At 41.9% G+C, this 17380-nt stretch overlaps 1 protein-coding gene across 2 annotated transcripts in view; it reads left to right on the forward strand.

The window, feature by feature from the left end:
• The window catches only part of TECPR1 (tectonin beta-propeller repeat containing 1), a 575261-nt gene that overhangs the window by 69722 nt on the left and 488159 nt on the right, over positions 1–17380 (forward strand). For both annotated transcript variants that reach the window (XM_086940729.1, XM_086940728.1), the window contains exons 3-4: positions 4982–5164; positions 15521–15643. In XM_086940729.1, the coding sequence (XP_086796855.1) occupies positions 4982–5164; positions 15521–15643 (306 nt within the window). The remainder of the gene's footprint in view (positions 1–4981; positions 5165–15520; positions 15644–17380) is intronic.

The following is a 17380-nucleotide window of genomic DNA, read 5'->3' on the forward strand; positions in this document are numbered from 1 at the left end:
ATGCTTTTAAAAGCATTTTTCTAAGTTGCGTGTCACACACACATGTCCTTAGAACATGTGTGTGCGCAACACCTGTTGAAATGTTCATTTAAGGGGTGCTACAGGGAGTCCTCTTGACACCCCCTGGCACCCTTCAAATCGCTATTTATTTGCGATTAGCAAATTTCTAATCGCAAACAAGAAGTACTCCCCATTCATTCCTATGGGCCTTTTGGCCCATAGGAATGAATGGGGAGTTATTCCTTATTTGCGATTAGCAATTTGCTAATCGCAAATATGGAATCTGTAGGAATCGCATTTAATTTTGCGATTCCTACATGAATCCCGTTTTGCGAGTCTGTAATAGCGATTTCTTATGAATCGCTATTTCAGACTCGCAAAACGGGTCTTTCATGAATCTGCCCGTATGTGTTAAAAAAAAGAAAGAGAAACATGACACTGAACTAACCTGAAAAGGTAAAGGGTGTGCCAGCGTTTATTTTTTATTCATTATTGAAGTTGCGATAAGCTCCTGTGTTTCATAAATTTCCTTCCCTATAAGCCTTGATCTTTCTGGCTTGGAAGGCAATAGAAGTCTGTGGTAACTTAGTAGTAAGGCTAGTAGATAGAATAGAATGTAATGGTAGAATGTAGAATGCTAATATTCTCAGAATGTATTGTGGGAGATGCAGATTGCTGTTCAGATGTTATTGATGATGATCTTCCTAGTGTGACGGGTAATGTGGATTTTGGCAGTGTGATCAATTCAGACCCAGCTCCACATGACTCTGTTCCTGAGAAGCAATCTATTGATGCCAGGCCAGAACAACACATCCACACATAGAGTGGAAAAAGGGTAATTGCACCGAAATTCTTAGGAGAATATATGTGTAAATAGAGTTTTTAATTTATGTTCATAATCATCAGGTTTTCTCTTTTATTCATATTTATTAAGAAGGGAGATGTGTGGTAACTTAGTAGTAAGGCTAGTAGATAGAATAGAATGTAATGGTAGAATGTAGAATGTTAGTATTCTCAGAATGTATTGTGGGAGATGCAGAATGCTGTGCAGACCTGAGTTGCATCTCAAGCTGGCAGCACCCTTACTCTTATCAGCTCATCTACATAATAAAAAAGATAGAACCTCTTTGTGTGTGAACAAGTTACTACATAGTCCTTTGGGGAGATGTAAATATTGCGCAGTAAAGGAAACTCAGCTAGACCTGTTATCTGCAAACTTCAAAGAAATAACACAATCATCTCTCACTTCTGATAATATCATTTAGATGAAAACCTTGGCTCTTTTACACAACTGTAGGCAGATAAGGTCCCATTGTCTTCTCTTTAATGATGATTTAAGACAAAAGCTCTTCACGCCCCTGTACACACCCACTCCCATGGGAGCCTACATCAGAGACCAGCGGAAACACAGAAACTCTCACCTAAACAAAATTAAATGTTGTATCTGGTCCCAGGATACTTGTTTTCTGGTCCAGGGAGGACCTGGCCTGGCAGTTCCCATGGGGAGTAGGGTCAAGACTGATTTGCATCTGGCTGGGTCCAAATTGGGGTGGCATGGTGTGCATAAAACGATGGATTTATCCCAGATCTGTGACTGGGGTGAGTGCTTGACAGTGCCCAGCATTCCGTTCATCATCTTTTGTGTTGCTATAGTACCTTGTTAGATTGCCAGAACACATACGCAAACAGCTGCATTCTTCTCTGCCGTCAGCAAGCGCATGCTGATGCAAAGTCTTTATTTTGGTGGTCAGGCAAACATAAAGCCGCCCACTCTCTTCAGTGGCTGTTACCAGCCAGTCAGTGTGAAATGGTGTTTCAGAAGATTGACAGTGTGGGATGAGGAACAAGAATGATGGAAGGTGACAGAGGTTTGAGGAATAATGATGATGACTGAGGGATAAGGAATAGGAATAACGGATGATTAGTGAGGAATAGGAAAAAGGAGTATGAATGAAGAACACAACTGAGGAACAATGACTTAGGGATGAGGCATAAGAATGTGGATTGCTGATTTAGGGATGAGGAATAACAATGAGGGATGACGGCTGATGAATGAGGAATAAGAATGAGCAATGATGAATGACGAGTAAGAACAATGGATAGGGATGAGGAATAACATTGAGGAATAATGACTTTATCATACGAATGAGGGATGATTAATAAGAAGTTTTGAATGATAGTTGAGGAGTGATGACTGAGGAATGAAGGATGTGGGACGAGAAGTATGAGTGACAAGTGAGGATTGAGGAGTGGTGGGTGATGAAGCATGATGGATGAGGCAAGACAAGTAAGGATGAGTAGTGAGGGATGAAGCAGTAGAAGTAGGCATGAAACTTAAGGAAGGAAGGATGTAGCATGAGGAGTGATTGATGAGAAGTAAGGATGAGTGATGGAAGAGAGGTGAAAAGTAAGCATGAGCGGAAAATCCGTTCCGCTCGCGGATTTCCGGTAAATTCCCAATCCGCGAGATTCGCGAATTTCCCGCAAAATCCGCAAACAAAAATCCGCGAACGGAAGGGATTGGGTCAAAAGTTCAAGCTGACTTTTGTAACTCTTTTAGAATGGCGCCGGCAAGCTTCCAGAGCCATTCTAAAATAGTTACAAAAGTCAGCTTCAACAGGAAGCTCTAATAGATAAAGTAAAGCAAGTGCTGCTCAAATTCAGTTACACAATCATTAATCACCCCAAACTTGGGGTGATTAATGATTGTATAACTTAATTTGACCTTCAACTGGAGCACCTGCTTTACTTTATCTATTAGTGCTTCCTGTTGAAGCTATTTCTAGCTATTTTAGAATGGCGCTGGCAGCTTGCCGGCGCCATTCTAAGTGGGGCTGAGGTTAGAAGGGCACAAAAGTGGGACAGAGGGCAGAAGGGGACAAAAAATGAGTGGGGCAGAGGGCACAAGGGCACAGAAACAAGTGGTACAGAGGGCATATGGGCATAAAAAACGAGACGGTGGCAGTGATTAAGCAGGCAAAAAGAAAACCCCGCGAAATTGCAAAGAGCCTCGCGAACACCCGCGAACACGCAAAGCGCCTCGCAAACACCCGTGAATACGCAAAAACAAAACAATCCGCAAATTCGCACGAATTTGTGAATTTTGCGGATTGCCAATTCGCAAATCCGCAAATTCGCGAATTGCCAATTCGCAAAATTCGCCCATGCTTAGTGAAAAGTAAGGCTGAGACGTAAGGAGTCAGGGAAATGAGGAGTGAGAATGTCACAAAATGGATGCTCTATTGGTGGGATTGGGTAATGCAAATACAATTCTATTCCAGTCCAAGTATGCCGATTATTATGGCAATAAACCTTTTTTGGGATAACACACAAATACCTTTTCTTATAAAACTTTTCTTGTATGTTACTATTTTAGAAGTCTTTCCATTTTGGTTCTCATAGGCATGGGAGCACATTCATGTGTATATGGTTGTTTGCCGCACACGGTTTCTGATAAGGTTTGTTTACAATTGTCAACATTTTAACCTCTTAGCAGCTATGGAACGTCCAGCTCCATTGCGCAGGTGAGGTTCGAACGTCCAACGGCCGACGGCAGCACTCCTGAGGTAGTGGTGCTGTCGACCGTTGGAATAGGCGCAGCACCTAAGAGGTTAATTGAAGAAGTCAAGCGAAATTGTCTACTGCAGTATGTTAACTGGGACGATATCACTGGCTCAACTCGTCTCAATTTATATGATGTGGTGACGCAAAATACATTTTATTCTGTGTACCAGGAGACACGCTGTTACTAAAATCGTATAGCTCATAATTAGAATTACACGAGCACCAAGGAAAGCAAGAGTTTCCTAGTTAATGTCAAAGGATCACAGTATTTTAAGGCATTTACAGAAGGGATTTCTAAAGCTGGCTCACAGTTTTGGATGATCCTCATCACACTCCCTGAACCACAGTAACTGGATACTTACCCTTCAGTGAGCAGACTGTGCTGAGGCCTATAATGGTACTGCAAATGGACAGAATGTGTCGGTTCACATGCACCGGTTGCAAGCCGGTCTTCTCAGCTTTGATAAGGACTCTTGACGGCCAGCACTGGAATGACAAAGAAGGTTTCTAAACCCAGAGGATTACTTTTTGTTGTCCTAGAGTTGACACATAAATTGCAAAATCGTGTTTCCTGATTTGAAGATGTTTCTAGCTACTAAAGTCACAAGTGACAACTATTTGAAGTGGTTCAAGTTGTCTTCAGAGTGGAAGAGCGATTGTAGTTACTTGCTATGGCCCCCCACCAATGTTATGGTTTTACTTGACCTGTTTCCAGCAAGCAGTTTTTATTGAAAATACTATTAGGAAATGCAGTGCTTCCTTTAAACCTGCCCATCTACTTTAAATATAAAGGGGTGCCACTTCACTGGTAGAATAATGGCATTCTAGTCATGTCTTGTACTTTGGCTGAGGAAAGGCTATTCTCCTTAAGAGTGACACAGGAGAGTTATTCTCTTCTTGCATTCATTTGAATTGAAAAATTCAGCTAGAAACGATGATGTCAAAAGTTTAGTCCCAAAGTACAATCTTGGCTCTGTATAGAGATACATGTTCCTTTTTGTAATATTGTAATACTGGTAAGGATTGTGTTTGTTTACTAGCGATGGCAATTTTATGTATTTTCTGAAGTCTTCTGAAGTTTGTGATATTCATTTCATTGACAGTTTCTCATTAATTACCTCTTCTTTATTTTTGGGACATCTCTCAAGAATTGACCTTAAGCTTTATGTTTAATCACTATTCCTTGGCATACCCTAAAAATGAAGGCTACATTTCAAAGAGGAGTTTAGGATTTATTTCTGGACTGTACATCCTGTTACTAGGCTTATAAATAATTTTTACAGGCGAAAAACATCAAATTGTTTTACACATGAAACAGATGACTTTTTCATCCTTGCAATATGTTGAATATGTCAATTGATCTATTAGTGTGTTAGGACATTCAAGACGTTGTCTGCATATCTCCCATCTGTTTTAGCGCTGGAATCCAGTGACAGGTTTTTGTGAGAAGTTAATGCCCAGTGACCGGTGGCAGTGGAGTGATGTCACTGGCTTGAAACATCAACAGCTTGACAGTTTTGAACTGGCATCGCCACATTGGGAGTGGGAATCTGATTGGTATGTGGATGAAAACATTGGAGGCGAGCCAACCGAAAAAGGGGTGAGTAGATATAAGAAACTGATATGTTGTGAAACTAAATGGAAACATTAGTTGCATTTATGTTGATGGTGTTATCATTCAGCACAAGAACCATCCCTTTCTTTGTTTCCAATTGTAATCCAGCTCAGTTCTATAGTAACAAAGCCATTGCAGTCCCTCAGGTCGGTAGTGGTTGTTGTGAGATTGGACAGTAATCTGTGTTGAAGAACATTTCTGCTGCTATCCTCTACGCTAAAGCTACCATTATAATCATGCACACTTGTTAATAGCCCCTGGAGAAAGTTCAGTGGTTGAGTGACAGTGAATATTATTTAGACTCCTGCTCCCCAGAATTGTTATTAACTTTTGTATCTCTTCACAACTTTCTCCACTTGCTATTGAAACATCAAATTAAGTGTTCAATTATAGTTGGTGAACTTTGAAACCCCTATTAACCAGTGAATTGAACTAGGCAGCTGACAAGTCTCCGCCCATGGCTCCAATTTTAAGATTAGGTCTCAGGAGACATTATGAATGTGCCTTTGCTACCTAGAAACCTGTTTCATAAATTGGAACAGTTACAATTCTCAAATATGTCAGCAGTTTGCTTATTGTGCCAACTGGTTATGAGTTCCGCTGAACTAGGCCAGGTATTTATGTTCTTCAACGATGATACTCCCATATTCTTGGCAGTTGAATTTCACTTTCACTGCAGCCTACAATTTTTTTTAGGTCAGTGGTGTTTATTCCAGCATTGCTGCTTAAAATATGTTTAGATGGACAATATTCTAAAATGTGGACTTTCTAATACAGTGATCTTGTTTCTCACTTCAAAAGAAACTTATGACACTAAAGACCGTCTTTCCTTGGTGGTGGTCGAATAGGTAAAATCTAGTGATGGGCGTGGTGATTTAGAAACACATTTTCATCTTTGAATGACAATGTTCAAATGTAATTGTGCTTCTTCTGCCCTTATTGAATTGATTGGATGGAACAGTGTGATTTAAAGTTGATTAGAAGACCCCTTATAGTTGCTTCCGGTTTATTTTATCAATTGCCAGAGTCACAATCTTTTGCCATTTGATTGTAAAACATATTTTCTTCAACAATTAGGCTGATGTTGATGAGGTTAAGGTGGATAGAGGAGGGAAGAGTCTAGAAAGGTTGTTAGGGAGATCCTAGTGTTACAAAGAGGTTTGCCATAAGTCATGCTGGTTCTATCTCTTAAATATACATTGTAGTTGTTATTGATCCAGTGTTAATTTGGGATGTGTGTACAAAAGTTTGAACCTTGAAATCTTCCATTCTTTTACCATATGTAACATTTCAACAAAGCGGCCTATGTTATGTTAATGATATGTTATGTTAAAAGCTTTTATAAAGCGCGCGTACACCTAGCGGTTTCATGGCGCTAAGGAGGCAGAAAGGTGATAACAGGAAACTGAAGTTAAATGTCATATGATTGGGCAAACAGTTGAGTCTTAAGCAGTTTTCTGAACTGTTCGTAGGACGTAACCAATCTCATCTCCACGGGGAGAGAGTTCCAAAATTGTGGGGCTAAAACAGCAAATCTTGAGCCTCCATGCTTCTTACGTTTAAAAGACAGAGTGAATAGCAGGTTTAAGTGAGAGGAGCGCAGATCCCGGGAGGGAATATATTGTTGACTGCTAGAAGAGATGAAAGCTGGGCTATTGCCATGAAGGGCTTTAAAGATAGTACATCCCAGCTTGAAAGCACACCTCTTGGCCATGGGGAGCCAGTGTAGATTTTTCATAATAGATGTCACATGCTGCCACTTTGGTTAGTGAAAGATGAGTACGGCAGCTTGGTTCTGGACCAGCTGAAAACGTCTCAGTTGATAGGCAGGGATGCCACAATACAAAGAGTTAGCATAATCCAGTCGGGAGATAACCAAGGCTAAAATAACCAAGGTCAAAGCTTCCCTAGACAGAAATCTACTAATCTTCCTTATTCTCCGCAGTTGGAAGAAACTTGCGGAAACCACTGAACCAATTTGGGCATTCATTGACAGGTTGTTAGAAATCACAATGCCTAAGCTTTTGGCAGAGCCTGCAGGCACCGGAGAGTTGCCCAAAGAGGATGGCCAGAATTTGGAATGCCAAGCATTGGCAGTGCCACCTGTGAGAGTCACAGGTATTGGGCACTGGATGCATACATGATTAAATCAAGAAACAACAAACACAGGGATATCTTTAGACAAATGTATTATCTTTTTATTTTTAAAAAATTAGTAGAGTACATGCAGCACTAAGGTTGAAAACAAATACATACAAATGAAAAAGGTACAACTTAATTTATCCTCAATTTCATAAGTAAAAATCCTCTCCTAGCAAGATCATAGAAATGACCAGTATTTTCACTAAATAACCTAGTCACTTGATGGACTCCCGCTGAGAGGATTGTTGTCCATGACGCCGCTGCTGAATTGTCAAAACAGACTCTAGATCACCGTATGTTTGGATAACTGAGGGATACCAGGTTCAAAAAATATCGTGCGAAGATCCCAACCTCGGTGTTTTTGAATTAAAGACATCAGACTGTGATCAGGAAAACCACATTGTTGGAGTCCTTACAACACTGTCAAAGGTCTGAACAACTTAACTGTCTTTACAACACTGCCCAGGTCCAAAAAAAACAATTAGTCACCTGAAGGGTCATTGTTTTTAAAATAATGCAGATTCTATTGTCCTGAAGATGGTCTAAAGGATTGACACGACAGAAGACCAAAACGTCGACCGCATTATCCAACTCCTCGTGTATTAATATACATCAAGTGACTAGGTTATTTTGTGAAAATACTGGTCATTTCTATGATCTTGCAAGGAGAGGATTTTTACTTTTGAAATTGAGGATAAATTAAGTTGTACCTTTTTCATTTGTATGCATTTGTTTTCAACCTTCGTGTTGAATGTACCCTACTAATTTTTTTAAAATACAAAGATAATACATTTTTCTAAAGGTATCCCTGTGTTTGTTGTTTCTTGATTTAATCATTTATGCATCCAGTGCCCAGTACCTGTGATTATTACACAAAGTTTCAAAGAATTTATTGATATTGAATCTTTGAACTTTTGAAAATAGGAACAAAATCCCTTGTAGGCAACTTCACTAGATAATATTGCGTTTGCCCAAGCCTCCAAGGGTATATTGGGTCCCCCCACGTTTGTTTTAAACACCTGTGAGAATCAGCTCAGTTTTGTCAGGGTTCAACTCAAGTTGGTTATTGTTCATCCAGTCACTTATAAAGATCATAGTAGTTTGAAAGTGGAAGACTGAGGATGCTGATGAGTTGATGTCAAACGCCAATTGGAGAACATCAGCATAGTTGAACGTCCCAATCCTTCTTTCTCTCAAAGATCGAACTAAAGGGAGAAGATACAAATTAAAAAGAAGTGGAGAAAGAAAGGAACCCTAGGGAACCCCACAAGTCCGTTCCCTCTTGTTGGGCGAGAAATTAGCAAGCCTTACTGCTTGAAAGCGGTTGCTAAGGAAGGAGGAAAGCCATCTCAATGCCAGACTCTGGATTCCGGCATTTCTGACACGGTCAATCAGAATGTTATGATCGACCGTGTCAAATGCTGCTGACAAATCCAGGAGAACCAGGGACTGGGGGATGCCACTATCAGCTCCTCTTCTTAATTCATCCAAGACTGTAAGAATGACAGATTCCGTACAATGGACAGGTCTAAAACCTGCCTGATGGGAGTCCAAGATCTGGTAGTGTTCATCAAATGAACTGAAGTAATTTGCCACATAAGCCGCTAAAACTTTACACAAATAGGGCAGCAGGGAAATGGGGCGATAATTGGTCAGTACTGATGGATCCGCACCCCGTTTCTTCAGGATAGGGACGATTTCCGCACTCTTGAATATGTCAGGGAGAATGCCATGTTTAAGTGAGTTGTTGAGGAATGAGAGAGGGGGATCATGACAGATAGAAAAAGCTCCTCAAAGTATATGAGGGCAACAATCAGTAGGGGAACCAGAGTCAACCTTTTTAAGTAGATCGAGAAAGGTCTCCTTTGAGATCAAGGGAATTTGAGCCATCCGAGATACATTCTGACAAGTATTCGGGTCGGATATAGGAAGAGTAGAGGAGGCAATACTAGCTGTGATAGAGACAATTTTCTCAAGAATGAAAGAATTGAGGGAGTCGCAGAAGGACTGTGTAGGGTCTGACTTCAACATGATCCTGTCTGGTTTAGAAAGCTCATTCACTATGGAGAGAATTTCTCTGGGTTTATTAGACAAAGGAAGAATTTTGTTAGAGAAGTAATCTTCCTTGGTACGAAGAATCTCCTTTATGTATTCTTTCAAGGGGGTTAAATATATAGCCCTCTTATCAGAACGATAGTGACGTCTCAAACTGCGTTTGGCCTGTCTTAGAGCGAGTTTCTTGTTTTTTAGGTCATCAGAAAACCATCTTTAGGCATCATGAGGTCTCAGAATCTTAATTTTCTTGAGGGGAGCGACACAGTCACTAACCAGCTCAGGCCATGTCTTAATGCTCTCTGCCTGGGTCTGAAACGCCTCCTGTGCAGAGGGGGCCATGTCAGTTAACAGTGTACTGAATTGATCAGTGTTCATACGTCTCCAGTTTCTTGACATTACATTTTTTAAATTTTGGGGTTTGGGAGGGAGAACATCAATAAGGAAGAACGTTATAAGATGATGATCTGACCAAATACAGGGAGAGATCAGTGGATTGGAAATCTTCAACTTAGATGTCCATATTTGGTCTAGGGTATGCGCGACAGTACAAAAGTGGCTAGGTGAATGAAACTGTCCTCTTTCTATATTAGTTTATTGTTCAGTAAGATGACGTTATTCTCTTTTATATGTACCTCAAGATTCATACGATATTGAAAGCTGATTTTATAAGAATTATCTGGGTAATGATCTTTATTTCTTTAGCTAACATGATACAATACTGAACATTTTTCTGAAGGTTTTTCAGTTGGTTTTAACTTCAAGGTATGCCACTGGCTAAGCCAAATGGAGTTGTCTGTTTTCTGTATTCAAAAGTGAAAATGTGACATGAAGGTATTTCTATGTTTATTGTTAGGAGCGATGATGCTAATGTAGGTTTCATATGTGTTTTTTGGGGGTGGGGATACTCATTTGTTTTCTATGGGAGATTTACATTGCAATGAATGTTTCTAAAAAATCTCAGATATTGTTCTAGAAACGTTACTTGGCTTAAAGTTTATTTAATTTTTTCTGCAGTTCCGCGACTTATCAGCTGATGAGTCCATTAATTGTTATTTTACTGTATTTTAAGCACATATGGAGAAATTCATGGTCTACTGCTCATTCAGGTGTCAGAGGCCAAATCCACTCCATGAACTACACGTGGAGTGGAGAACCAGTGCTCTTAAAGGACACATAGTCATTGTTGGTGTTAAGTCTGTGTTCTGTGTATATCTGTGGGGAACCCGGAATACTCCATGGAAGTTGTTTGTAGAATGATATGCTGAGTTTGGTTAAGAGTGCTTTACCTGCAAGCAAGACTCCACAGGGGTTCTTACATTGAGTTTTTGATTCTGTATGGTATGCTTTATGACAATATTATTTAAAGCATACATTGTTACCTGCAAGAGGAATTGTAGAATAAGTTCCTATTGCTGTCATTTGAAATTAAAAGATTACTATGTGGCCTTATTAATGAGTATGACTCCTGCCTTTAACTGTGCTTATGAAACTGTGATTGGGACGAGAGTCCTCGGCTTGCAGTCGAAAAAGGAGCCTATGGCAGTCAATTTAATCTTCCTATTTCAAACAACTAAGGCAAAACTAGACAATATTATGTCCTGGGACCCCTTTCCAGATCAAGGTTAGCAAGCAAAGCTCCTGTTTGTTATGAGACTAACAGTAGTCCCATCGTCTGACCCAGCGCTTGCGCTGGTCTGGCCAGACCTTAAGTAAGAAAGGCTTAGAAAAATGCTACAGCCGGCTACAGCTTGCAGTGCATGTGCGCGGGCGCGCGGTTAGGAGCAGAGGTGCCATATGGCAAACCTTGTCATGGTAATTAAGCGCACACGATCTCTTTCACTTTTGCCCGTGATCACTTTCGCGGCGCCCCTTTGATGTTCTCATTCAAAGAACATTAAAAACATCAAACATCAAAGAACATGTTGTTGTGTTAATGCTTTGCTGCTGCCCGTTTGACTTACAACGTGCTTTTTATTTCCACACACTCGATGTTTGTGTTCCTTTATTTTCAGATTTTTTAGTATTACAGTCACACACACAAACACAACCACACACACAACCACACACAACCAAACACTCACACACAACCACACACCCACACACACACAACCACACACACACAACCACACACACACACACAACCACACACACACACAACCGCACCCACAGCCTCACACACAACCACCCACACACAATCACACACACAACCACACACACAACCCCACACACAACCCCATACACAACCCCACACACAACCCCATACACAACCCCACACACAACCCAACACACAACCCCACACACAACCCCACACACAACACCACACACAACCACATACACACAACCACATACACAACCACAACCACACGCACAACTACATACACACACAACCACCCAACAACACACACAACCACAAACACAACCACACACACATAACCACACACGCAACCACAAACAACCACACACACAAACACACGCAACCACACACACACACAACCACACACACACACAACCACACACATAACCACACACATAACCACATACACAACCACACACACAACCACACCCACAACCACACACACCCAAACACAACCACACACACACAACCACACACACAACCACACACATAAACAAACACCAAACACACAACCACACACGCAACCGCACACAAACACAACCACACACACAACCATACACTCACACACAACCACACACACAACCGCAACCACACACACACAACCACACCCAATCACCCAACCAACCTCTCACACACAACCACACACACACCCACACACACACACAACCACACTCACACATACACACAACCACACCCTACCACACAACCACACACAACCACACACACACAACCACACACACAGCCACTCACACAACCACACACACACACAACCCCACAACCACGCACACACAACCACACACAACCACACACAAACAACCACAAGTACAACCACACACAAAACCACTAACACAACACACACAACCACTCATACAACCACACACTCAACCACACAACCACACACACAACCACACACACACACAACCACACACACAACCACAACCACACATACAACGACCCACAACCACACACACACCTACACACACATAACCAAACACACAACCACACACACAACCACACCCCCAACCACACACACACACAACCACACACAACCACACACAACCACACACAACACACACACAATCACAACCACACATACAACCACACACACAACCACACACACAACCACACACACACAACCACAACACACACAGCCACACACACAACCACACACAAAGCCACACACACAACCACACACACAACCACACCCCCACCCACACATCCACACTCACACCCACAACCGCACCTACAACCACACCCACACACACAACCACAACCACACAAACACAACCACACACACCACACACAAACACAACCACACACACTACCACACACACAACCACACACACAAACACACAAAACCACACGCACAACAAACAACCACACACACAACCACAACTACGCACACAACCACACACAACCACACACACACACAACCACACACACACAACCACACATACAACCACACACACACAACCACACACACAACCACACACACATATACAACCACACATATAACCACACATACACCTACACATACAACCACACACACACAACCACACACACGACCACACACACACACACAACCACAACCACAACCACACCCACACACAACCACACATACAACCACACATACAACCACACACACAACCCCACGCACACAACCACACACACAACCACGCACACAACCACACCAAGCATTGGCATGGCCAATAGATCTCGCCTTTGGGACCTTATAAGTGTTTAGCCACGCAACAGTTGATGTGGTTGCACCAAGGCTATTGTGCTGCATAACTACATACTTAGAAAGTCCCAATAGCGAGACCTATTGGCTATGCCAATGCTTGTTTGTGTAGTAATGGTAAGGGTCTCAAAGACTTACTGTGTTGTTCAGCATCACTAATTATGTAAGGAATTATAGCACCTCAAACTGTGTTTTATAGTGATCCTCAACCTAGGATATGATTACGTGGGCATGTGTGCCCTGGGGTAGTTTGAACATAAAGCATGGGACAGTGTTACAAAATACAGTGTCCTGAACACCTTGAGAACTTATGTAATCAGGATTGGTCCATGTTCTCACCATTAGTTGCAGAAAACAAAATGCACATTTGTTTTACAGGAAGCTTTGGATTTTGCCAACAAATTTCAGATCCGTGATTCTACAGTACCATATCTCGTACTGTGTGGAGTAGGTTTGTGGAGCAGTGTTCTGACTTAACAGTGTGAATTTATTTTTCTGTAGAACTATATTTTAATGCTGGTGCTTCATGCTGTGTATTCCACGTTAATAAGCAATACATTTTATTTAAGCACTGAAATCCTTTAAAAACTTTACAGTTAGACTATAGGTGTGTGAAATTGTGTAATTGTTTCCTATTACATTTTGCAAAACATGTTAAATTACTCAAATAGGTCAAAATGTAATTTGCTGGTATCTCTCATTACCTTTTCATGCAAGGGCATGCCTCAAATGACTGCCACAGGGAGATGGTTATGATCCAAAATATCTCTTGGCAAGACATTCTTTGCTCTAAACAGTCTAGCTTGAGCAAAAAGTGATGTGAAATAGTCTAATTCAAAATTTTGTGATTGTAAATACAATTTTGCACAGACTTAAAGATCTTGTGACATGAAAAAAGGGTGTTTTAAAAAAGCATACAATCCGGGGCTCATATTAATGATTTTTCTGAAACTGTATAAAACCGGGGCCCCCAACCTTATCTGTAATGAGAGGTACTTATGTTCAGTGAAACTCATCCAGAGCTACTAATATTATTAGCATTGTAATAGTGGTCACTGTATGCTATTTTACTACCAGTTAATAGCAGTGATCACCTCATTGCATCAGGCATGGTTGCCAACAGTGCTGTAAAAAAGACTTTGTCTATATGAAATGCCTTTACATGGGTAATAGATAACAGCCATAGTTGCAAAGCCTCTGTTACCAAGGTGATAACATTTGTAAAAAGTCTCCCCAATGCCACATGATCTATCACTCAAATATCAGCTTTAAATATATTTTCGAAATACAACCATTTTTCTTAATATCAACTAATTTGTTTAGAACATGAACATATTTTCATCACAATTTTAGTATACGTAAATTATTTCAGGCAAGCAATAGCTTCTAATTTAGTGGGGTTGGCTGCACACAGGAGAGCCACTTACAGGTAGCTGGATAGTTACCGTAAAGTAAATAGTAAAGAGTAAATTGATACTTATATAGCGCACTACTCACCCACAAGGGTCTCAAGGCGCTTGTATGAATGCCGCTGTGGAACCCATCCTGGCTTTCCCTGTGAGGCGTCCACTCCTGGGCACCCCCAAGGTGGAGGCCAGGCATCCTTAGCGTTGTGGGGCCGTTGCGGTGAATAAGCAAGCTATTGCCCAGAGTTGCAGAGTGGGACTCCATGATTGGAATAGGCACCGAGGCGAGAATTATCAGGTCCGTGGAACTTTGAGCCCACGACCCGCCGAGGCGGGGAATTGAACCCTGGTCTCGGGCTAGACCTCTGCATCAGGGTCTGCCGCTCTAACCATTGAGCCACACTTCTCCAGCTCGTAGCTCACTAACTACTCGTTGGAGAAGCCTGGTGTAAAAGTATGTATTTTTAACAGAGCAGATTTAGAATGTGAACGTTTAACTGTGCACATCAACTTATGAAATGTCTAGGATTAATTAAATTGATGAGTAGAAGCTATTCTTAGGTTAGTTCAGGTCTCCTACAACAGAGTGACTGGGGCGGTCCTAAACATAAAGTTTGTCCTAGGTTTTAAAAACAGATAGGCCTCCATGTCTACGATATGTAATTTCTCCATGGGCTGCTCTAAGTACTGCAGATAAGCCTGTGGAAACAATCTAAATTTGAACTCCCATAGAAATATCTATCAAGTATAATCCAAGTCCTTCTTACTCAAATATTATTTTAGTTAAATAATGATTGATTGGTCTCACTGAACATGTGTTTCTGTGCGCCAGCAGTTTAAAAAAAAATCTATTATGCTTTCAGGGATGGACATATGCAATAGATTTTCCAGGAACCTACACAAAAGATAAGAAATGGAACTCCTGTGTGCGTCGAAGGAGGTGGATCAGATACAGAAGATACAAATCGCGAGACTTGTGGGCAAAGGTAAGAAGGATTTTCTGCTTTCGCTGGTTCCCTTACTGGTTCTCTTTTGTGTATTAAGCATACGGTTTGTTAGACCTTACATCCTTTAGGTGGTCTTACCTCAGATTTGTTTCCATTTACTTCCGGTTTTTGCTGAGTCTTTGTGTTGGCCTTAGGACTCTGAGTACTTACCATATCTAACCAGTGCTAAAGTGCATGTGCTTCTTCCTTAAACATGATGATATTGGTGTATACCTGATTGGCATAATTTGGATGTTCAGGATTTTGTGAAATCGAACAATATGGAGTTATAATAACACACCACAATCCACCACAGGTGTGGCTTTTTTACGCTAATCAGAGGTACAAAAATACATGCAAATCTGGTTCCGGATTGGTTAAGGTGGAACGGTGAATTGGAGGTAACTGGGTCTGAAGTGAATTCATGTGTTGCTGAAACAAAACCTGCTGAAGTAATATGCTGACGCAGAGAAAGGTTTTAAGAACAAGGACGTGTGTCAATGATTGGATCTTGATAAAAAGTCCGAAAAGGGTACAAAAATGCATGTCAAAATTGCCTTTACCTGTCCTGGTAATCAAAGTGAATAAAGTGCTGCATCGCCAAGAGGATTCCACTGTGGGTTGCTGCTGCCGCTCTGCTTCTTTCCAGTCAGCCCTGCTTCCATTGAGGATATCGAGGGAGACTGCCTAATCTTTACCGCCTGCAAGACCCCCGCGAGGGCTACGAGTCCCAGCAGCCCTGCGCCTCTGACACTTGAGGCTCATTAGCATCGCAGGGTCTTAACCTCTCGCTGCACCCGCTTCGTGGGTGCTGCATCGTCGAGAGGATTCCACTGTGGGTTGCTGCTGCCACTCTGCTTCTTTCCAGTCAGCCCTGCTTCCATTGAGGACAACGAGGGAGACTGCCAAATCTTTACCGCCTGAAGACCCCGCGAGGACTACGTGTCCCAGCAGCCCTGCGCCTCTGACTCCTGAGGCTCAATTTTCCACTCCCACTGTTCCTATAAGACTGACCCTCATATCCACTTCGCGGAACGCCCGCCGGGCCAAGGGCGGGCCGGTTTGAGCCCGTTTGAGCACGGACGAGAACGGGATGGGCCCACCCCGTACACCTATATTAAGGTCAGTGTATGTTTATATTTCATTCTTACTAATCTCCAAGCTGCAGGACAGTCTATGGTGGTATTGGCATTATCAGTTTCAATATCATGTCACCACCAGGGTAGGAAATGCCAGGAAATCCATAGCTGGAGGATCTGTAATAGGCACCTTGGACCAATTCCTCACGAGAGCAACTTCTGTTTCAGCTCATGAAATTGAGCTGACAGAAAAGAGATTATTGTTGGACATTGCACTTGATAAAAGATCCTCCATGGGAAGCCTGGCCAAAGCTCGGTCACCTATCCCCCAACAACCCACTAACATTATCTTGCAAGGTAGTTCAGGGGAATGCGAAGGGCCCCAGTTCTTGCAACCCGCTGGACGTTTGACAAGCCCAGTGGATAGTGATGTTGTCTCTCAGGGTACTAAGGACACCATCAACCCTAATACGCACCCCAGAATAACGCTATCTAGCGTTAAGACCCGCTCTGCCTATAGTTTCAAACAGGGGGGGGTCTCACCCTACGGCAAGTTCTACGTTAATGATGCAATCACGTTGTCTTCAAGCCCTGGAGATGTTCTACTAGCTGAGATAGGATCAGACTTTTGGACTAATCTGGATTTCATTTTTAAAAG

This window comes from Lissotriton vulgaris, chromosome 10 (assembly GCF_964263255.1).
Source record: "Lissotriton vulgaris chromosome 10, aLisVul1.2, whole genome shotgun sequence".
In the NCBI taxonomy this organism is placed as follows: Eukaryota; Metazoa; Chordata; class Amphibia; order Caudata; family Salamandridae; genus Lissotriton; species Lissotriton vulgaris.